We start from the raw sequence: 24,006 nt of genomic DNA, 5'->3' as shown, positions 1-24,006 counted from the left end.
TTTTGGTAGGGGGAGGTAATTCAGTTTATTTATTTATTTATTCTTAGAGGAGATACTGGGGATTGAACCCAGGACCTCATGCATGCTAAGTATACACTCTACCACTTGATCTGTACCCTCCCACTGTCACAAGCACTTACAGTCCAGAAATAAGTCCTTCCCTCCTGCACCTAGGCCACAATTTCGGGGGACCACACCCTCCTAATTACCACGGCTCCGTGCATCTTGCTACCACAGGCATACGGCATCATAGACCTCCAAGGCAGCATATATTTCGATGACTACATGCTACAGTTACTCTTCCCCTTTAATTACTATTTGAGTATATCCTGGAAAATGCCCAAATGACAGTGCTTGCTTTCCTATCAGTTATCATAGTCATAGCCTTGCTTCCTTCCCTCTACAGATGGCAAACGTTTGTGAGGCAGAAATAAAGACAAAACAAAAATATGGGGGGGAAAGCAGTTCAATATTTTGATCATGCTTCCAGTTCTGTTTGTGCAGTGTTTGGGAAGGGTTACAATGCTTTTTTTTTTTTACAAGTAAATAAATTGTGCAAATTTTAACTGTATCCTCTTCAGAAATATAAATGAGTCTTGCTCGGTCCAAGGATGTCAGCAGCCAAGCTTCCTACTGTGAGAGGCAACTACACTGTTGAAGTGATATGGCATTCAAAACAGCAACTCAGTCAGAGCTGTGCATGCCCTTTATAAAGAAAACTGTGTCTTAGTTTGGGGTGCACCAAAAGACGACACTGAGACTCAGGTTGTTTACTTGGGTGATGATACCAAGAAGCAAAGTGAGAAAGTAGGAAATGTGAGTCAGGAAAGGGAGAAAGGCCAGGAAAAGTGGGCCAATTATCACTGCGGGCAAGTGGGGCTTCAGCCCACAGGGACCGTCTATGAGATATAGGAACACACCTCAGGTCATCCCATTTCCAGAAGGGGAAACCGGAGCATGGATCTATCAACTCACATCTCCCATTGATGAGAACTGCTCCAAGAGCCCTGACTCCCAACACTGAGGGTGTTCCTGTCAGGGACAGGGCAAGCTGAGATGATGCCAGAGAAAGACTTTCGGCAGAAAAGACAGATGCAGGTCTTGAGGTGGGAAGGAGTCAGGGTTCTGGAAGCCCGTTACTCAGGTGTGCCAAGGGGATGCAGGATGGGGCACGAACAGCAACAGCTTTGACTCTGTTGAAAGGTACACAAAACCCCCTGAGTCAGCAGGTTCATATTATTTTCCTGGAGATGGGAACAATGTATTTTTACATAATGTTTTAGTCAGCTCAGGTTGCCATGGCAACGTACCACAGACTGGATGGCTTAAACAACAGAAATTTATTTCTCACAGTTCTGGAGGCTGAGAAGAGCCAGATCAAGGTACTGGCCGATCCAGATCCTGGTGAGGACTCTCTTCCTGGTTTGCAGACAGCTGCCTTCTTGGCTCAGAGAACAATCATCTCTCATGTCTCTTGTCACAAAGGGTACTAAACCCATTCATGAGGTCTCCACCCTCATGACCTAATCACCCCAAAGGCCCCACCTCTAGATACCATCACATTGGGGATTAGGGTTCAAGGTGTACATTTTGGGGGGACATAAACATTCAGTCCATAGCACATAGAGATGTAGATCCTGCACACCTTTATTCATAAATATGCCATCCTAATAAAAAAAAAATCCCAGCCCCCAGTTTCTTGGAATTCAACAAAATTATATAATTAAACTGGAAGGAGAAAGTAAGACTCTCAGAGAGATTCTAAAGCAAAGAGAGGATAATGAGCACTTTTAGTCCTACCAGGTGTTGAAGCACATTGTAGAGCTTTTATCCACCTCATGTATTAGTACTTTTATTAACATGGGTTTAATAAAATGTGAAAGGAGGGTGGAGGGTATAGTTCAGTGGTAGTAGTGCGTGCTTAGCTTGCACAAGGTCCTGGGTTCAATCCCCAGTATTTCCATTAAAATACACACATACATACATAATACATACATACATACATGTCTCCCCCCCCAAAAAATGTGAAAGGAACAGCCCCTTTCTGTGTAGTCCACCCCTCATCCAGTTGTATCGGTTTGAATTGCTTTGATAATTGCAGAATCTATGTAAAAGGAAGGTAGTTGTGTACACCGAGTAGGTGGCAGCTCACTGTTCACCAATGTGATAGTGATTCATCAGAATGACTCAGATGACCATGATATATTTCTCACATGTATTCGGTCTTCACCCACTGTTCTTGACTCACAGCTCCCAAAGACTCGGAATCTCTGGAGCAATAAGATCAATTGGTAGCATCTTTGGTCATAATATTTGGTCTTTTCCCTCAGTTCCTGAAATCACTTCAGCGCCATGAAGGTAAAGTGGGTGTCTTATTATGAATGACAAGCCCCTTTCCATAACAACTGGATTTTTGTTAATGTAATGACTTCTGGAAAGCACCTAAGGATGGGGGCTGGTTGTCAAGGGAAGCAACTGTGAATTGAGGTGTGGAACTTTCAGTCCCACCCCCTGATTTCTGGGGAGGGGAGAGGGACTAGAGGTCCAATCAATCACCGATGGCCAGCGATTTAACTGACCGACTCTATGTAATGAATCCTCCATAAAACCCCCAAAGGATGGCTTTGGAGCTTCCAGGTTAGTGAACGCGTGGAGATTTATGGAGACTGATGTACTCAGAGAGGGCATGGAAGCTCCTCATCCTTTCCCCATCCCTTGCCCTATGCACCTCTTTCATCTGGCTATTCCTGAATTATGTCCTTTTATAATAAAACAGTGATGTAGTGAGCTAAATCTGTGTCTGTGAGTTCTGTGAGCCACTCTATCAAGTTAATCACATGCAAGGAGGGGTCGTTGGAACCTCCAGCCAACAGCAGATCAGTCAGAGGCACAGATGACAACCAGGAACTACAACTGGCATCCAAGTGGGGGAGGGGAGCAGACTTGTGAGATTGAATCCTTAACCTGTGGGATCTGCTGCTATCTCTGGGTAGGCAGTGTCAGAACTGAGTTGAATTGTAGTACATCCAGTGATGTTGGAGACTTGCTTGGTAGCAGAGAAACCACCCCTCACACACACACACACACACACACACACATACTGGAACTGGGTGTTAAGATTCACTTTAACCAGTGATGAGAAAGGCTACCAACAGCACAGGAACTGTCAGTGGAAACACAGGAAGTCCAGAACAACAGAATAAGTCAGAAGCCAAGCCTGGGGTGGGAGACAAGAAATGCTGACAAAAATCAGACAGTTAGTTCCAGAAAATCTGTGACTAGGAAGAAAGTGAAGCACCCAAGTGTGGCAAAGGTTCTGGGTGACATTAAACATTCTTTTGGGTAGCTGGGCTACTTCACACATGTCTAGACAGAAAGAGAAAATGAAAAATTCTGTTGGAGCCAAGGGGGAAATAGGAATAAGAACAAAATGAGTGGATGGGAGAGGTAACCACACTCAAGACATTGTTTATCTGATTTTCCTGGGAGCCTGCCCAAGGCCCTGAGGTTCTCCTCCCAAGCAAGTTACAACCTAGCTAAATACCAACAGACGACAGAGCAGACCAAAATGGGGCTGGATGGTACAAGCCAGTTGCTGCTGGAGCTGGAGGAAGGTGGTAGAATTTGGTGGGAAGATATGGAAAAATTTCACGGAGGAGAATCCATCTGAGCTAGAATCCCACAGAAGAGAGTGGGGTGACGGAACCCGGGGCTGAGGAAACTGCTTGAGCAGAACGTCAGCCTGGCAAGTAAAGAAGGGGCAGGTGGCCCAGCAGAACTGCAGCCCAGGGGGATGCAGGGAGAGATACTGTCAGAAATGTGGCCAGGGCTCTTTCACAAAACCAGAACCCCAGACCTTGGAGTCTAGTCATTAAGGAATCAGTTTATGTGTTTAAAGACTGGAGAAAGTCAGGGGGAGGGCAGAGCTCAGTGATAGAGCATGTGCTTAGCATGCACAAGATCCTGGGTTCAATCCCCAGCACTTCCATCAAAAACAAATAAACATAATTATCCCCCCCCAAAAACCCTAAAATTAAATGGAATGATTAAAAAATAAATAAAAGGGGGGGGGGAAGACTGGAGATTTTCCAGTCAAGATGGCAGAGTTGTAGGACCACAAGCTGTCCTCTCCTTGTGACTACAACCACAACTGAGTGCTAAACAACCATCCAAAAAACCAAAAAACAAACAAACAAACAAAACCCTGAAACCTAGCAAAAAAGATCTTCAACTGGAAACATAAAGAGGGAACCAGACGGGATAGTAGAAGGGGCATGCTCGCAATATAATCGAGTCCCATACTCCCCAGGTGGGTGACCCACAAGCTGAAGAATAATTAGGTCGTAGAGGCCCTCACAGGAATGAGAGTTCTGAGCCCCACGTCAAACCCCCCAGCCCAGGGTTCTGGCATTGGCAGGAGACCCCAAGATATCTGGTTTTGAAAGCCAGTGGGGCTTAACTCCAAGAGCTCCAAAGGACTGGAAGAAACAGAGACTTCATTCTCTTAAGAAGTGTACACAGAATCTTGCTCATGCCAGATCCAAGGGTAGAGGCAGTGATTTCATAGAACCTGGGCCAGATCTGCCTGCTGGTTTTCGAGGGTCTCCTGGGGAGGTAGGGGATGGCTGTGGCTCACCCAGGGGACACCAAAGCTGGTGGTGGACATTCCAGGAGTGTTCATGTGCTTTCCTGGAAGCCGATATCTTGATTGAATCATTAGCAACAAGACCTGGCCCCACCCAACAGCCTGTGTTTACAGGCTGGGAAGCCTCAGGCCAAACAACATACTGGGTGGGAACACAGCAGATTTCCTGAGCCACAAACACCTCTAGACATAGCCCTACCCACCAGAGGTCCAGGACCAAGCTTCACTGTGCAGTGGGCAGGCAATGACTCCTCCTGCCAAGAAGCCTGCATAAGCTTCTAGTCCAGCCTCATCCATCAGGGGGCAGATAGCAGAAATAAGAAAACAACCACCCCAAAGCCTGTGGAAGGAACCCACTAACACAGGACAGACTCTACACTGGAACCGGCTGGACACTGGCCCTTGGGTGACAAGAGAGGAGTGTATTGCTGGGATGCATAGGAATCTCCCACAAAGGGCCACTTCTCCAAGGTCAAGAAACATAACTAATCTACCTAAAAATACAAATAGAAAGATAGACAATATGAGGCGGCAGAGGAATATCTTCCAGGTCAAGGCACAAGATAAAATCCCAGAAGAAATAAGTGATGAGGAGATAGGCAATTTATCCAACAAAGAGTTTGGAGTAACGATGGCAAAGATATTCAGAGAACTCAAGAGGAGTATAGATGCACAGGACAAAGTTTTTAGCAAAAAGTTGGAAAATATAGAAAATACCAAGTTGAGGAATAAAATCACTGAAATGAATAACACACTAGAAGGAACCAAGAATACACTAAATGAGGCAGAAGAATGGATCAGTGAGCTAGAAGACAGATTAGCGGAAACTACTACGGCAGAACAGAAAAAAGAATGAAATGAGGATAGTTTAAGAGAACTCAGGGATAACATGAAGCACACTAATATTTGCATTATAGGGGCCCCAGAAAGAGAAGAGAGAGAGAAAGGACCCGAGAAAAATTTTGGAGCGATAATAACCAAAAACTTCTCCAACTTGGGAAAGGAAACAGTTACCCAAGTCCAGGAAGTGCAGAGAGTTCTACACAGGATCAACCCAAAGAGGAACGCATCAAGGTACATAGTAATCAAATTGACAAAAATTAAGGATAAAGAGAAAATATTAAAATCATCAAGAGAAAAGCAACAAGTAACATACAAGGGAACTCCCATAAGGTTATCAGCTGATGTTTCAGCAGAAACTCTACAGGCCAGAAGGGAGTGGCATGATATATTTAAAGTGATGAAAAGGAAAAACTTTTAACCAAGAATACACTATCCAGTTCAGATTTGATAGAGATATCAAAAGCTTCACAGATAAACAAAAGCTAAAAGAATTCAGCACCACCAAACCAGCTTTACAACAAACGTTAAAGGAACTTCTCTAGTCATCAAACCACAAGAAAAGAGAACAAAAAGAAGAAAGAGGAAAAAATGACTTACAAAAGATTGCTTTGGCAATTTGAGGTCTTTTATGGTTCCATATAAATTTTAGAATTATTTGTTCTAGTTCTGTGAAGAATGTTGTGAATATTTTGATAGGGGTTGCACTGAACCTGTAGATGGCTTTGGGTAGAATGGGCATTTTAATAATGTTGATTCTTCCAATCCAAGAGCACAAGATATCTTTCCATATCTTTGTATCATCTTCAATTTCCTTCATCAATGTTTTATAGTTTTCAGAGTATAGGTAACCTCCTTGGTTAAGTTTATTTCTAGGTATTTTATTGTTTTTGATGCAATGGAAATGTTTATGCCAGTTATAAAATTCTGGTTTTTGAAGTACCAAAAAAAAAAAAGTGAATGAAAGGCCTCAAATGGCAAAATATCCTTCTTTTTATGGGTGAATTTTATTCCATTGCATATATATACTACATCTTCTTTATCCATTCACTTATTAATGTGCACTTAGGATGCTTCCGTATCTTGGCAATTATAGTGTTGCTATTAATAGCATAATGTCCGTATCTTTTTGAATTAATGTTTTTGTTTTTCTTGGATGTATGCCCAGCAGTGGAATTGCTGGGTCATATGGTAGTTCTATTTTTAGGTTTTTGAGAAACCTCCATATTGTCTTCCACAGTGGCCGCACCAGTTTACATACCCACCAACAGTGTACAAGGGTTCCCTTTTCTCCACAACCTTGCCAACATTTGTTATTTGTGTTCTTTTTGATGATGGCCATTCTGACAGGTGTGAGATGGTGTCTCACTGTGCTTTTGATTTGCATATCCCTGTTTTAGTGATGTTGAGCAACTTCTCATGTTCCTGTTGGCCATCGGTATTTCCTCCTTTGGAAAAATGTCTGTTCTGGTCTTTTGCCCATATTTTAAGTGGGTCATTTGTTTGGTTTTTTGTTTGCTTTTTAACTGAAGTGCAGTTGATTTTGAATATTGTATTAATCTCTGGTGTCCAGCGTGGATGGACTTGGAGGGCATCATGCTAAGTGAAATAAACCAGACAGAGAAAGACAAATACTGTAAGCTATCACTTACATGTGGAATCTAAAAAAATACAACAAACTAGTGAATATAACAGAAAAGAAACAGACTCACAGATGTAGAGAAGGAACTAGTGGTTACCAGTGGGGAGAGGGAAGGGGGAGGGGCAAGATGGAGGTGGAGGATTAAAAGGTACAAACTATCAGGTATAAAATAAACTACAAGTGTGTACTGTACAACATGGGGAATATAGGTAATATTTTATAATAACTATAAATGGAGTATAACATTTAAAATTGTGAATCACTATATCGTATACCTGTAACATATACTATTGTACATCAACTATAGTTTAATTTAAAAAATAAGATATTGTAAAATAAATACATTAAAAAAAAACCAAACAGACCGGAGAGACATCCTGTAAGGCATCCACAGCATGATGGTTTCTCTTTAAATTGACAATTACTCACCCTCAGAGAAAATGTGATTTCTGGGGCAATACCTCAAATTGTTGCAGCCATCTGGCTTCAGCCTGGGGAGGCCAGAGTGGAGAGGAGGAAGGAATAAGGTATTTAGGTACAGCAATATCCCAATGAATGGGCCCCCCTGGAAGGGAACCCTCATTGTTAGAGTTCAAAGCACCCTCCCTTACACCCACACTCTCCTCTAGTTACTGTCCATTTCTCTGCTACTCTCAGATAAAACTTCTCAGAAGGGTGGTCTCTATTCCCTCACCTTCCATTCCCTCTTCAATTTACTTTGTCCTTGTCACTCTCTTAAAACTGCTCCTATCAAGTCCCCAATAACAACCTCCATGTTACCAAATCCAGTGAGATCTTTCCTGCCTCCTCCACTTTACTTGGTCTCTCTAAATACTTGGTCTCTCAAAAATAGCTGACTGTTGCCTTTGTGAAATACCTCCTCTCACACTCTTGGTTTCCTCCCACCTCACTGGCCATCACTTCTCAGTCTCCCTTGCTCACTCCTCTTCCTCCAAAGTGTGGCTCAGCAGATCAGCAGCACCAAGGAACCCATTAGAAATGCAGAACAGCAAGAATCTCTGGGGTGGACCCAGCACTCTGTGGCTTTTCTTTTGTTTTTTTAAGTGGAGGTACTGGGGATTGAGCCCAGGACCTCATGTCTGCTAGCACAGGCTCCTCCTGGTCATGCACACTGAAGGCTGAGAACTGTGATCTAAAACTGTCACCATTTCTTGATTCTTCTGCTCAGTCTTTTTTTTTTTTTTTTGGTAGGGGAAGTAATTAGATTTATCTTTATTTAGTGGCGGTACTGGGGATTGAAACCCAGGACCTTGTGCATGCTAGGCATGTGCTCTACCACTGAGAGACACCCTTCCTACCTCTTCCGCTCAGTCTTGATTCTTCTTTCCTCTGGCTACACCTTCTCCCCTGATGTTAGTATCCAAGCCCATGAGTTTGAAAATCATCTAAATACTGATGACTTCTAAATGCACATCTTCAGCACCAACCCTCCCCATCTCAGGGCTACACTCAAATTCATCATTCCCAAAGTGGAAGAAACTTCTCTAAAACCGGTTCCCTCTAAAACTTGGTCTTCCTCCATTTTTTTTCCATTTCAGAATTTCTCCTCTACCACCATGCCCCACACAACAATCAGAGTGGTCTTTGAGGTCAGGTCATGTTACTACCCTGCTTAAATCTTCAAGGGCTTCCTATCACATTTAATTAAAATCTAAACACCTTATTATGGGCCGTTAGGCCCTGCATGATCTGATCACTTTCTTTGTGGCTTCCTGTATTTCCTTTGTTGTCTGAGATCAGAGATTATAACTATCTAATTCACAGTAGGTCCTCTATAAATTATTTGCTAAATAAAATAATTCTCCTTTTGCAAATTAGATAAATTTAGAGTTTGACTTCTTTAGCTTCTCCATGTTTGCTGAGGAGGATCTACATGAAGTGGACAAATAACTCTGAGTCAAGACACAGGAGATGCAAAGGGAGAATTTCAGAGAACGTCTTCATGGTGGCCCATGATGCCACCACATGAGGCCCCAGAGAACAAACCCTCAACCACACTCCCCATGCAGTCCAGAATGTGGCCTCCCTTGTTTATAGTGGGATCTGACAGTTGTGGTGATGGGAGAGGCAACTATGAATGAGGGTGGGCGAGGAATGATGTAGGGCCATTTGCAAAAGCTTCCTCCTGTGGGCTGCCATCCTGGTGCTGTTCATGAGGTCAATGAAACCCCCTAAGAATCTATAGGCTAGACCACAAACCCTGTAACGGCAGTTTTCAAAAATGGCCACAAGTTCTTTGATACTCCTCCCATTGAGAGGTGGGGTCTGTGTCCCCTGCCCTTGAATCTGGGTGGGCATATGACTAGTTTGGTCAATAGCATACAGTAGAAGTGATGTTATGTGACTTCCAAGATGACATGGCACGTGGCAATGCAGCTTCCGTGTCGTTTTCTGAAACTGTCACACTTGGAGTCCTCTTAGGACTTCTTAATCCATGTAAGAAGCCCACTAAACCTGAGGCTGCTATGCTGGGAGGAAGCCAGGCCCATGGAGAAGACGTGTGAAGGCACTTCAGTCAGCACATGTGTACTTCAAGTCCTCCCAGCCCAAGTGCCAGCAACGCAAGTGAAAGAGCCTTCAATTGATTCCAACCCCCAGCTATCAAGTCGGCCTTAGACACTGAGTCTATCCAGCTGCAGCCTTAGACAGCATGGGGCAGAATCAAGTTCTCACCGTGCCCATCCAACTCTCTGGCCTACACAATCCATGAGCATAATAAAATGGTGGTTGTTTTAAACCACTAAGTTTTGGAGTGGTCGCTACATAGAAATAGTAGCCAGAATAGGACATAAGGCAATCCCTTTTGGTTCCCTCAAACCCTCAAGAACTTTTTCGCCTTTTGAGCATTTTCCTGGTTGGGGGAAGGGAGGAAAGCATTTGGCCAGTAGACATGGGATTCTTTTGGGAAAAAAAGCTGAGTTTTGGCATCTTCTAACCAAGCTTTACAGGGCTCCTCCTTGGCAGGGGGAAGCCAGACCCTTGCCCAGTCTGATCTGGTCACCCACTCCCAGCCCCACACCAGCGCAAGACTCAAAAGAGATGCTTCACTGCCCCCTCGCCATAATCCATCTCTGAGGAACAAAGGTAAGGCTCTAAAAGTAGTGTCAACCTAATCATTACGTAAGACTGATTGGAGAGAAAACAGCCCTCACATTGCTGCCTAGTGCTCATTTCCAACTGGCCACAATCCAGTTCTTACTGAATCATCTCCATCCCATTGTCCTGTTTTACAGACCTCTCATTTCCCCTTCCCAGGAGATCTTTCAGAATCCTACCCACATTCATATAAACATCACCAGGACTGTTTCACCCACATTCATAAAAGCCCTCACCCCAGCACTGTTACACATCCCTCTGCAATTCTCCTGGCTTCTCCCTTCCCTCACCACTTGTCCCCTCCCACTTGAGTGATCCGCCCTGGGACACAGGTATTTAATCCAAATCCAGTTTCTAATGAATGTCCCAATATTTTTAAACTTCTTTTCTTACAAGCTTAGTGGAGCCTCTTGCCCATAACAAGGGGCCTAGATGTCTCATTTTCCCCAGGTTTATTCCCAGTGACCCAGCTTAATTAATACTGGTAACCTTGTCACTCTCAAAAGTGCCCACATTTAATAATATATATGACCCTCCTAACTTCCTGTCTTTTATTACTTTGTCCCTTGCCATCTTTTACATGAGATAAACCCCTATCTAATTTCTTGCAAAAATAATGACCAAGAACACACCACATACACCATACACACACAAGAAACCTCAGGTAACATGCAGAGTGGACTTGCTAAATGGAGTGCATTTTTCTCATTTGTGAATATCATAATCTAAATCATCTCTTTTACATATGATGAGCAGGAACTGAGTAAATGAAGAAACGGTTGATGGCTAACATCCTTTCTAGGTCTCCAATTTTAAGGATATTGTGAAAATTCACCAACATTGGGCACAATCCAGGGCAGCAGGATTTTATTTTCCTCTTTAGAAATTTCTCGTTACCAAAGTTCTAGAAATTGGTTTCTCATTCCCTCACCTTTCATTTTTCTCAACGTCTCCATTACGAAACGGGGAGCTTGGGGCTTTGGACCGAATTTTCCTTCAAAGATGATTTTTACAGTCAATAACCAACTTCAGGGAGTGATAAGCCAGGGAGATGGTTATCAGCAGAAGCAAGGGTTTAAGGGAATCTCAACCCGTTTCTCCCAGTGACTCAGATTCCCGGCTCTGCTTGGAAGACTGCGCCTCTGAGCGTAAAGCGGCGCGCGGGCCGCGGGTGCGCAGAGCTGCGCGTGCGCGCGCCGCCCCCCGCCCCCCGCCCCCCGCCCCCGCACCGCCTGCTGGGCTCCGCGCCTCGCCCGCCCTCGGCGCCAGTCGCTGACAGCCGCGGAGCTGCGAGCTTCTTCTCTCCCGCTGAGGCAGGTAAACAGCCGCGTTGCCCTTTAAACTCCCAGCGGGGGGCCGCGGGCGAGGCTCGGGGGCCTGAGAACTGGGGGGCGCGGAGGCCGAGAGTCAGAACCCCGGGCTTCGGGGCCGAGGCGCGGGGGCGCACGGCCGGGTCTCGGCGGGAGGCCGACCTTGACAGCGAAGAGGGCCGGGTGCTTCGGGCGGGCGCGGGCCGGGTGGGGCCTGCCCCGGCGTGCTCGTTCGTTTTCTGTTGACGCCGCTTGGGTTTACTCACCTGGTTAGGCGAGCCCAGTTTATTCGGAGTGGGGGCGGGGGCCGCGGCTGGCCGAGCCCCCTCGGGAGGGCCGTGGATGAGTCGAATCTCCTCGCACGCGCGTCCGCGGCGGGAGCGGGGTGAGCGAGTCGCGCAGGTCCGGGGAGTGGGGCCGGGACCCCAAGGAGGGCAGACGGGCCCCGCTGGGGCTCTCAGCAAAGAGAACGGGGGAGAGGCTCCGGGGTCCGGGCCCTCCGGGGTCCGAGCCCTCCGAGGCCCAGAGGGGAGGCAGTGTGAGGGTGGAAGGAGCGGGCGCCCATCCGGGGCCAGGGCCTCGGCGTGGCGGGGCGGAATCCCGGGGCGTCTGGGGAACCCCAGCCGCCGCCGCCGCGGAGCTCTTCCCAAGAGGCGGTCCGTCCTGCCATCCACCCGGTCCTGCGGTGCTGGGGAAGGCTGCAGCGGGCGGGGCTCTGGCATCCCCCCCAGGGGACCCGCGCGGGCACTGGTGGGCTGGGCTTCTGGCCTCGGCGGGAGGGATCTCGGGGCGACCCGGCCCTCGCTCTCGGGCACTAGACGTCCAGGTCCCCAGGGGCAGTGTCTCCTGCAAACCCAGGTGTGTTGGACCCACAGGCTTTGCTTTTCACTGTCTCAACTGTTCCTCTGGAAGGGGAGAACTCGGCGGTCAGGGGGGCTCCGATGGAGGGGATCAGGGCCGGGCGTGCCCCTTTAAGAACCACACTCCACCTTTACGGGCGGCACCTTCACGTTTGATTATGAAACAACGAGGAGAAGTCCATTTTTACTGTCCTTTTTCGTTTTTTTTTCCCCTTTTCTGTTTGTAGCAGCTGTAGCAAATAGGTATTTTGAAATCATAAGCCCACCACCATCATATCCACCCTCACCATCTCAAAGCCACTGCTTTCTGTTTTTCGGTTTCCTCCTCTCCAGATGCATGCACAACACAAAGCAGTTTCACTACCCTGATCGTAATTATCCTCATCTCATGGCCGAGTTATTTTCTCATACTCAGAGCATCATGTTTTAATAACCAGTTCCTAGAGTGCTCTGACCATTTGAAATGTTTCCCTTTTCGTTGAAAAAACAAAAAACAAACAAAAAAAAAAACTCCAGGTAGAATAGGATTAAAGATTTTCATAAATCAAATTATCAGAAAAAACATGAACAGAAAATTGAATAAAAATATCAGACCTCTGGAAAAATTAACAACTCTCAGATTTGAAGAAGAGACAAAAAATCACCAATGAAAAGGAAGAGTTTTACTTCCACAAACATTGAGGGGTTCTTACAATGAAAAACTACAACCAGAAGGGGAAAGACAGCAGAGCTAGGGTGTAATTTGTATATGATTTGTATCCAACACAAATTTTTCATATTTGTGAAAGAAAAATACAAAATTATAGTAGATAAATGGTGAAATGATGGCTCATTTATAGAATAAAATGCCAACTAAAGCAAGTCTGGATTATCATTTTACCTTTGTTAACAAGAGCAACAATAATAATAATAGCAACCATTGCTGGAAGGTTGACTAGAAATTTGCATAATAAGTTATCCTGGGAGGTGGCAGGGCTTTGGGGTTAGAAACTCATTTCACAATTTGGGACCAGTTACCTAATTTCCTTATTGTCCTTTTTTCCCTTCATAAAGTAGAGGAAATGATACCTACTTCAGGAGTTTGCCAATATTAACTGTCTATGTAAAACTGACCTTTGGTATGTATCCTTTATTCTTTTCTTAGTCACACTGCACTAGGGACATTGTGAATCTGTATGAAATTTGTATAAAGCAATCTGGTGATACATTAAACCCTGACCCAGAAACCCCACTACTGGGAATTTACCTGCAATGGAAGAAACAACAAGGAAAGAAAAAAAAAAAACACATGCAGGCACAGAATTCAGAATGATCTAAAATTAGACCCAACTGAGAAACAACCTAAATGTGCAACAGCAGAGCATCAGCTAAGAAAATCATGGCACATTAACTGAAAGGAACATTATGTAACCACCAAAAGGCATGATTTTTGGACCCTGAGATACGTAGGGAAAAACTGACAAGTCAAAATACAGGTTACTGAACTGTATCTACTTACTCAGACATGAATGCATATGTGAAAAATCTGAAAGGAAAAGCACAAAAATATTTAATAGAATAAAAATGAAGTTTTAATAGAAATTAGAGGTGATTTAATTTTTTGTTGATACATTGCTTTTCTGTTCAGAAAATTAGAATTAGAAAATTTAATTCTATTTAGAAAATTTAGAAAATTATTTAATGTGATTTTTAAAATAGTTTATAGTACTCATTTTTTAATGAAAAGAACCCAGTTTTCTGCATGTGGGAGAGAAAAGGCCATTGTCATGTTTGCTGCTGCTTTTTTAACCAGCCTCATTTCTTTTTTCAATTACTGTCTTTTTTTTTCTATTGAATCGATTGATTAGTGGTTTAGTAATTTATATATAAGGTTTTCCTTTTAAAGAATCAGTTCTTAGATTTATTTGTCATTTCTAATATTTTTTCTTTGTTGTTGTTGTTCCTAAGGACTCCTGAATATATCTGAAAACTGAACAATTTCAGCCAAGCCGAATCCTTCTGTCTTCCCTGGGGCACGAACCCAACTTAGCTGAGCCACAGCAGATGTACGTACCTTCTGGAATCTCTTTGGTCTTGTGGTGGTTGAAAGTCCCCAGTTGTCACAGGTGATAAGGGCCTGGAAAGGCTGTGATCTCAAATCCTTGCTCTGGAGGCAACTTGGGTCTATAACCCATAAGCTGTTACATCATCCTTGTAAAATTATCTTGCGTTTGCAGGGAAAGGGCCACAGCTTTCTCTAGAATCATGCTGAGTTATATAAGGAAACCATTTAAAAAATAATGTAATAAAAGGGACAGCATAACATTTCTGCACCAGATTAACACTGAAGGTGACTATCAACTGACAAAAGGTTTTATGAAATGAATGTTTTTTAAGCTGTAGTTTTAACTTACCTATTCTGTTCTCCCATTTTGGATCTTATTTCCTCTTTTAAGGCACCTGGTATATTGGCTGTGAACTGCTGCATGTATGGAAACATTCAAAACATGCCTTATCCAAAGCAGTGATGGCTGTAGCAAAATAATGCTTGAAGGACTAGTGTGTGTAGCAGTTCTTACAGTTGGGAGAATTTTTTCTCAATTTGTTCATCTTTTTTTCTTCTAACTATGTTCTACTTATTCTGTTCCAGTATTGTGTGATCACATCAATGGAGGTGTACCCTTCTATGAAAAGCATTATAAATGTAAAGTGTTGTGCTTCTGAGACGTAGCTCTGAAGCCTGGCTAGGAGTGCAATTCCCTAGAAAGCTTTATTATAGATTCCTAAGTCCCATCGCCAGATACTCCCAAGTTGTTGGCCTGGAATAGACTCTAGCCGTGTTGCTTTTCTTTAAAGCTCTTCACGTAATTCTGAGGATGGATCTGGTTGGGGGCCTTTGCCCTATTCAGTCCAGAGCTAGGCCTCCCCCACCCCAAAATGATTTGTGAAATTTTGTATAGCTTGTGTTAGACTCTAAGGGACATTGAACTCAAAAGATGAAAATATGACAAATGAGTTCCACTTAGCTCAGGAAACACAGGAAATTTCCCTGGGGCAGTGGTGGGTAGGGGGACTGTTTGGTGCCAATTCCCAGTTTAACCATTTATGTTTCCATGTGTAACATGTTTTGAGTATAGAAGTTTGGCGCCTGTAACATGACCACTGGACAAGTTCCTACCAGCTCCCCATGTGTGAATGGGAATAGGATGAATGGAGTAATATATGGATCTTTTTTTGTTCTTTCTCTCTAGCTCCATTGTTCTGCCTTTCTGCTCACACGCCAGTGCCCCATGATCTTATTTATTGTACTTTTGCAATGCATTCCGATAGCTGGCAGGCCTGGTGAACCCTAGATTTTTTTTCCTTTTCAATAGTTTCTTTAGTCTTTTCTTAACTTTGAGTATCATTTCATCATGGTTTTTAAAATCCTCTTTGAATTAGAATGGAAATTGTGTTGACTTTATGATTACTTGAAGGTGAATTGGTATCTTTTTATATTGATTTTCCCAACCGAAAACATTGTCCATCTTCGTCGTTTTGCCAGTCTTCCAGCTTTCTTCATATAAATCCTACTATTTATTTTTGGGTTAAGTACTAGATATTTTGAGTTTTTAAATTGCCATTGTGAGTGGGATGGTTTTTTTTCACACTAAATCTTCTAAATAATTAGAACAGATTTGAGGATTCACATTTTTTATATATTGATTTCAAAAACTGCCACCCTGGTAAGCTCACTTACTATTCTAAGACATTTTTGGATTTTCTAGATCGAAAACCATACCTGCTATAAAATCTCCATACTGGTCTAAAATAACAGCGATTGCTTGCTTGCTTGTCGTGTTCACTACATTAATGAGAATGACTTCCCTGTTTCAGTTAAGATGGGGTGTGGGCTGTGTGTGTGACAGCCGCTTTTGATAGAAAGGAACTACCTTCTAGTTCTGTAGAAATTTTTTCAACAGCTTAAACATAACATCAGGAACACATGTTGATTTTAATTGAAAACATTTCAACATCTGCAGAGAATCTTCGTTTTTTTTCTCCTTAACCTATTAATAAGTTAATCGTTTTCCTGATTTTGAGCCATCCTGGTGTTCCTCAAATAACCCTTATTGGTCACAGTGTATTCTTCTTTTACTAAACCATCAAAATCAGCTTGGTGGTATTTCCTTTCGGATTTTAGCACCCCTGTTGCTGGAGGCTAGGTAGCCAAGAGTGTGAGCCTGTCACTCAAAGTTTGAATCTTGATCCTTTATCCCCATTGCCTATTAACGCTACTTCTCAGGTGAAGAGGCCCAAATGTTTATCTCTGCTGAGTTCCAGATTTTAGAACAGTTGCCTAAATTGATACTCCCACTTGAATGGCTCAAAGGTATTGCACAGTTAATATATCTAAACTAAAATGCTTGGTTTTCTCTCACAAGCATGGCCCTCCACCAGTTTCCTCTATTTCAGCAGATGGCATCACCACCACCTGCCTGGCTACGAAAGCCACAAACCTGATCAACTTTCATTCCTCTATCCACTTGTTGAAAAAATGCACAGCCTGAAAGTTGCGAATTGTGTTTTATTCAGTGGATTTTCTGAGGACCTCAAGCCTGGGAGACAGGCTCTCAGATAGCTCTAAGGGACCGCTCCGAAGAGGTAAGGGAGGAGCCAGGATATATAGGAGTTTCTGCAACAAAGACCATGTAGTTGGAACATCAAAAGATTACTGTTAATTTTTAAAAAGTAGATATTTCAAGTTAAGGAATTTAGCACTTTTCTGTGTATGGGAAGATGCAAGAGTCTGGCCTCATTGAAATCATTGCTTTGAATTGCACTTTAGCTGTGGAGGGCCAGGGTCCTGTTCTTTCCCATCCTGAGTCTCCTCGGGGTGCACCTTTGGGGGAGGCTGTAGTGCCTGACTGCTTGATGGCCGGGCATCCTGTTTCTATCCTGAGTTCCCTTAGGGCTCACCACTGGGGCGGTTGCAATGTGTTGGCTTAATGTCTGCAACTCCTTTGTTTACTGATATGGCAGGCAGTATGTTTTTCATTCACACACTCCACCAGCTTAATTGGTTCTTTCTGCAAAATACGTGCCATTTATTCACAGCTCCCCAACTGCATTGTCACCATCGCCAGGCCACACTACCATCTTCCTTCAATCATTTTCTAATTGGCCTTACCATTTTCTTTCTTGCCCCTCCTAAATTTTCTTCTTACACAACAGTCAAGGCGAACTTTGTAAAAAGAAATCCTATGATGTTATTCTCCTAAGACCCTTTAAATGGCTTCTCACTGCCTTTCAGACTCTAGACATTTATCTGTTTTTGGTTCTTGACCCCACAAACTAAATATCTTACTCCTGTTGTGTCCTCAGCCACAGCACAATGCTAGACCCTTGGAAGATATTTAATAAATATTTGTTAAACGAATCAGTAGTTATTGTGCTATAACTTTTTTCTCCATTTCTGCTATGATTATTGGCCAGATTCTCTGTTTCTTTAAAAATGGGTACATACTAGCTGTTTCCTAAGTAATTTGTTTAATGCATTGATTCTAACATCAGTTTTTGTAATTTATATTTTAATAGAAAGGCAGTCCATCCCACACTGATTTTTTAATTCATAAAACTTTTACTTTTCACAGCTAGGTCTCTAATCCATTTAGAGTCTGCTTTTTCACGTGGTGTTAGGGTCCTAGTTTTATTTTCCTCCAGTTTCCCAGAAGCATCTGAAGCATCTGCTAAACAAACTTTCCTTTTCCATTGATTCATGGTGCCCGCTGTATCAGGTCCCTATGAAAGTACATGAACGTGGGTCTGTCTGAACTTGCTGTTCTGCTTTCGTTGATCTCTCAGTCCATTCCTAGACTTACCATACGGTCTTCATTACTGTGGCTTTGTAGTAGGATTTAACATCTGCTGACAGTACATTCTCTCCTCCGTTCCTTTTGAAGGTTGAGTTTGCTATTCATGAACATTTCTTACCTCTTGTGGGTCTACTGAACTCAAAAAATTCAGCTGGAATTTTGATTGTCACTTGATTGAAATTATAAGTTCATTTGGGGGTAATTGACATCTTTATAAACTAAGTTGTCCCAGTCAAGACCTTTCCATTTTTACTGATCATCTACTATGTTCTTTATTAGTGAATAAAAATTTTCCCCTGGTCTTATTTTTGCTTGAGTTAAGTCGATCCTAGATAATTTACAGTTTTGGCTGAAATTATGAATATCCTATTTATTAGTTTTTTTCTAGTCTATTATTGCTGGTGTACAGAAATGCTGTTGATTTTTGTAGGCTGATCTTGTATCCCACAACCTTGGTGAACTCTAGTACTGAGTCTTGTGTTCCCTCTGTTGAGTCTGTTGGATTTTCTATGTGTATGATCACATTAATTGCAAATAATGACAGCTGGAGCTCTTTCCTTGCAGTTCTTGCACTGGCTGCTGCTTACAGCATCGGAAGGACCTCCAGTCCTGTGATAGTGGACATCCTTGTCTTGTTTCTGATCTTAAAGGGACTGCATTCAAAAGTTACCTATTAAATATGTTTGCTGTTTTTGTTATATAATCTGTCAAGTTAGGAGAGTTTCCTCCTATTCCTAGTCTGCTAGGAGTATTTTTCTTAGTGATAAATAGATATTGACCTTTACCAAATACTTAATGTCTTGAAATGTACCAGAGGTCTAGGCCACAACAGGACCTTCATTGAGAGTATCCCATGTGAAGTGTCATAGCACAGCCAGGCTTTTAGAATCCCGGTCTGCATTCCCAGTTAACACTGTAATCACAGATACGTCACTTGACTTTGCTGAATCTTGGTGGCCTAATTTGTAGAGTAAGAGGTTTGGATTAAATAATATGAAAACCTTCTTTATTTTATCACAAACAGATTCTTTAAGGTCTCACTAAGTTTTGAGTCCTTATCCTTAAAAAGGATTCTCTGCTTCAAAATGTAGTTGTTATTTTTTATGCTTTTCATAGTTAAATGTTGCTTTTGTTCTCAACTGATTTTAAAATGATCTTGTCTTAACATAGTTTATGATTATCTAACTTTATCTAATCAATTTTTAAAGTACTGATCAGCGACCTGTGCCCACGGCCATCATGCCCTGTTGCCTGTGTCTCCAGTCCATGGTCCTTCCTCAGCTCCATACTCACCAACCTGACTGCCACTGGTATCTCTTGTCTCACATGTAGCTTGATAATGGCATTGCCAAAGCCACACCCCTCATGTATTTCCCTCCAGACTTGCTCCGCCTCCTGTGTTCTGTCTACACAATTGCCCTTTCCAGAAACCTTGGTGCCACCTTGATTTTTCCAGTCTCTCACCTTCCACATCAAATACCAAGCCTTCCAGAAGGTGATAATCCCCTCGTTCAGTTCCCTGAGATGTTTGAGCAGAATTGTGAGTGGCATGGAGGCCAAGAGCTGAGCCCCACGAGCAAATGGAGAATCAGGGAAGCAGGCCTGCAGGAGACTAGGTGCCAGGAGATTTGGGAGCAAGAATGAGGTCAGTCGGCATGTCCCAGGGCCCTGCCCCTCTGACCCTTACCCAAAAGAGCCTCCAAAAAATCCTAACTGGCATATTCTGAGCAGTTTAACTGGGATTGTAACTTTCAAATCTTTTTATTTACACCAACACATTTCAGTAATGATGGCAGAACCATAGTGGGATGCCAATTCGTTTACTTGTTTAATCATTCCTCCCCTGAACATTATCCAGTTTCGTCTTTAGTTCTGAAGGTTATGAAAAATAATTTTATAATATTTGATGCCACTTTTACTTGAAGCTGTTCTGGTGCTGGGGATAAGACTAATAGCAGCATTACAGCATATGCCATTTTTGGTTTTGGAGCACATGGCATTTTGGAGCAGCAGTTTGACATAGGGTGCGGGAGAAACTGTTTAATGATCATTCTATATGTCTTTAATCTCTGCCCTTGGAACCGAGCACTGAGGGTAAGTGAGATCTTCAGTCTGAAGTTGAATTGATGAATGGACATTCTGCAAAGGTTCATAAGTTACCATGCAGGATACTTTTATTCCTAAACTGTGCCAGCCCTTTTATTTGAGATACGTGTCTTTTGTACCAAAAATTCACAGAAAATAAGTCACTCATGAACCATTAAACGCTGAACTGCAACTCAGTGAGTGAGTGACTGCAAATCTTGTGAACTCAGCCTTTCTTACCCCATTTTGAGCAGCCTCATTTGTCTGTCTGTAGAGAGAGAAATGAATTTATAAGTGGACTTGCAAAATCTTGCACGTTTCCTGTTTCCAAAAATTATTATATTGAGAATTCCTTTGAGGAAATTCCTACTTGACAGGTATCTGTCGTGCACCTGTTCTGTCCCAGGCACTGCCCTAGCCCCTGAGGAGACGGCAGCAGACAAGAGAGACTCATTCCATACTTACATTCCCACATGAGGAAAGGAGACAGGCGCCAGCTATTTAGAAAGTCATTGAATGAACTCAGCATCTACCTGAGGGTCTTCCTCACCAGACATTAGAATCACTTCCATAGCGGCCATGCCAGGCTCTCAGAAGGTTCCAGAGGGGCCACACTAGGTCCCTCAAGGCAGTCTACACAGCAGTCAGAGACTTGTCTCTACCCCCAGCCCCAACAAGTGACTGCTCAGGTGCAAGGGAATGAGATCTGTATTGGTGGGTATAGGAGTCCCCTTGGTGTAGAAGCCCCAGGCCCCATAACAGCCCTGATAACCCTCATAGCAGCCAGTAAGCAGAACTGCTAGGATCCCCACAAGAACGTGCCTGGTTGCAAGAATCACTGCTTAAAGAAGCTCAAGGCTGTGGCAGACCCACCAGGTGTTTATAGTTTCTTACAGTTAGAATGCAGCGTTAATCAGTCAGATTATTTTTTACCATTAGACATGTTGCTGGCATTCCATCTTTATCAAGTTTCTGGGAGACAGCCAGAAATTACCTTAAGGTCAAATTTGTCCTTAGAGGAGAAGAAAGAGTTGTGTTAACCCTTTACTTACAATTACTTTTACTGTGAGTGTTGCAAAAGAGACGTGAGGAACGCGAGGAACATTCATGCATTATGCTGCAGGTGTTACGTGGTTTCAGCATAAACATAGGACGCTGACACCCTCTTTATTTTCCAGATAAATCATCATGGTGAAAAGCCACATGGGCAGCTGGATCCTGGTTCTCTTTGTGGTCACGTGGAGTGACGTGGGCCTGTGCAAGAAGCGCCCAAAGCCTGGAGGAGGATGGAACACTGGGGGGAGCCGATATCCAGGGCAGGGCAGTCCTGGAGGCAACCGCTATCCACCCCAGGGAGGGGGCGGCTGGGGTCAGCCCCACGGAGGAGGCTGGGGTCAGCCCCACGGAGGCGGCTGGGGTCAGCCCCACGGAGGAGGCTGGGGTCAGCCCCACGGAGGCGGCTGGGGCCAGCCCCATGGTGGAGGCTGGGGTCAAGGTGGTGGCACCCACGGTCAGTGGAACAAGCCCAGTAAGCCGAAAACCAGCATGAAGCACGTGGCAGGAGCTGCTGCAGCTGGGGCAGTGGTGGGGGGCCTCGGCGGCTACATGCTGGGGAGTGCCATGAGCAGGCCCCTTATACATTTTGGCAACGACTATGAGGACCGTTACTATCGAGAAAACATGTACCGTTACCCCAACCAAGTGTACTACAAGCCAGTGGATCAGTACAGCAACCAGAACAGCTTCGTGCATGACTGCGTCAACATCACAGTCAAACAGCACACGGTCACCACCACCACCAAGGGGGAGAACTTCACCGAGACCGACGTCAAGATGATGGAGCGCGTCGTGGAGCAAATGTGCATCACCCAGTACCAGAGAGAGTACCAGGCTTCGTACGGCAGAGGGGCCAGTGTGATCTTCTCCTCCCCCCCTGTGATCCTCCTCATCTCTTTCCTCATTTTCCTCATAGTGGGATGATGGCAGCCTTCCTGTTTTCATCATCTTCTTAATCATCTTTACCCAGTTGGGGAGGGGGTATCTACCTGCAGCTCTTTAGTGGTGGTGTCTTATTCTTGCTTCTCTCTTCGTCACCTGTAAGCTAACACCCTTGGCACTTGTCGCAGTAGAGAATGGAGAGTAGACCAGGGATGGTATTTGTTCAAGCCCCATTTGATTGACTCCTTCATGGGCCAGTGTTAGTGCTGGGCTGGTATGAGGGTAACAGCGAATAATCGTCAGTTGATCTAGGCTTATTTTTTGTCTAATGCAACAGATTAAGGCTAAAACCATTCTGAAAACAGTCTTCAAATACCTTTGCCTAAGTATCTCCAGCTCCTTTTCCAGCTAGAGCTTAGTACACTAATTCCCCCTTTTCACAGTGATTTTTGTGGCAATTTTCTGATTCATTTTAAGAAAATCAGACTGCATTTCCCTGTTCAAATAGCATTTCTACCAAATTTGGAAGGAGACCACAAAATACTCATTCAAAAAACAAAACTTGAAGTCCTTAGCTCATGAGCTCAACCCGGTGGAGAGCATGTGTCCTGTGTCTGCAGAGTCTGCAAGGATGTTTTGCATTTTGCAGCACGGGTTACACAGCAGCTGTTGCATTAAGAGTCAAGTTTTCATGCAGCACCAGGCTTCTGGGCAGAGGACGTCTTCACAGGGAATGAACACAATTAACATAATGTGAAAGGCTTCTGAGTCTAAAAAACTCCAACACAGGGGAGAGGTGCCCTCAGAGGCAGCCTCCCATTTTGGATGTTTAAAGCACCTACATGTGTCCTTTAGTAATACAAACTATAGGTAATTAAGTGGTAGAAAATTAAACTACCTTCTGGACACTAAGAGCAAATATCCTTTGTTTACGTAGAAACCGGAATGATTTTGACATTGTTTGGATGAAGCCAGGAGATTTTTAACAGAGGAAGCTGCAGCTATAAAAATACCATATTTATTCAAGCCCAGTTTGATTGAATGGTAGACCAATACTAGTGTTGGACTTTTAAGAGTGTAACAGCAAATATAGAGGATTATATAATGAAGAAAATGAGTAGCGTGCAAAGAAAAGAAATGCTTGCATTTCTTTATTGCTGTCTCATAATTGTCAAAAACCAGAATTAGGTTCTTAGTTTCTGTAATTGGCTTTTTTTTTTTGTAATTGGCTTTTGAATCAAAGAGTAGGGAGGCATTCCAAAAAAAAGCTTACGTTAGAGGTGATAGAAATATGATCCATTCACAGTGGAAAAAGAATTCTGTTACTGTTATTTAAATAAGGTAAAATTGTTCCCTGGATCGTCCAGTATTGTCACCTAGCAGATACGCATTACTGTTTGGCTTGCACTTTGCGAGTATCGTATGTTTAAAAAAATTATGCATAAATATATATATATACTGCATATGACAAACTTAGAAATTTTGGTTAGAGCAGTTAACATCGGAAGCGCTTTTGTAAGGTACTAAATACGTAATACTTAAAGGGGAAACCCTTTTGCGTGGCCCTTAGGCTCACAGCGTGCACTGAATAGTTACAAGGATCCAGAGTGGCACTTGAAATACGCATGTACTTTATATTTTCTATATTTTGTAACTTTGCATGTACTTGTTTTGTTGTATTAAAAGTTTATAAATGTTTAATATCTCACGGAAATTAAATAGGAGCTAAAATGAG

At 43.4% G+C, this 24,006-nt stretch overlaps 1 protein-coding gene and 1 long non-coding RNA gene across 3 annotated transcripts in view; one reads left to right on the top strand and one right to left on the bottom strand.

The window, feature by feature from the left end:
* The window catches only part of LOC116279125 (uncharacterized), a 22,094-nt gene extending 9,546 nt beyond the window's left edge, over positions 1–12,548 (bottom strand). Inside the window, exon 1 of the long non-coding RNA XR_012061656.1 lies at positions 11,821–12,548. This is a non-coding gene — a long non-coding RNA (uncharacterized lncRNA). The remainder of the gene's footprint in view (positions 1–11,820) is intronic.
* Positions 11,463–24,006, top strand: PRNP (prion protein (Kanno blood group)). 2 transcript variants are annotated; one of them, XM_072943858.1, is made up of 3 exons: positions 11,463–11,561; positions 14,362–14,459; positions 21,512–24,006. In XM_072943858.1, exon 3 carries the CDS (start codon positions 21,522–21,524, stop codon positions 22,311–22,313), a length of 792 nt encoding a protein of 263 aa, XP_072799959.1. In that variant the 5' UTR covers positions 11,463–11,561; positions 14,362–14,459; positions 21,512–21,521; the 3' UTR covers positions 22,314–24,006. The 2 variants fall into 2 exon arrangements, with proteins under 2 accessions (XP_072799959.1, XP_072799960.1); XM_072943859.1 differs by having other exon boundaries at positions 11,507–11,557.

This window comes from Vicugna pacos, chromosome 19 (genome assembly GCF_048564905.1).
Source record: "Vicugna pacos chromosome 19, VicPac4, whole genome shotgun sequence".
Classification (NCBI taxonomy): Eukaryota; Metazoa; Chordata; class Mammalia; order Artiodactyla; family Camelidae; genus Vicugna; species Vicugna pacos.
This window is presented reverse-complemented; position numbering and strand designations above follow the sequence as displayed.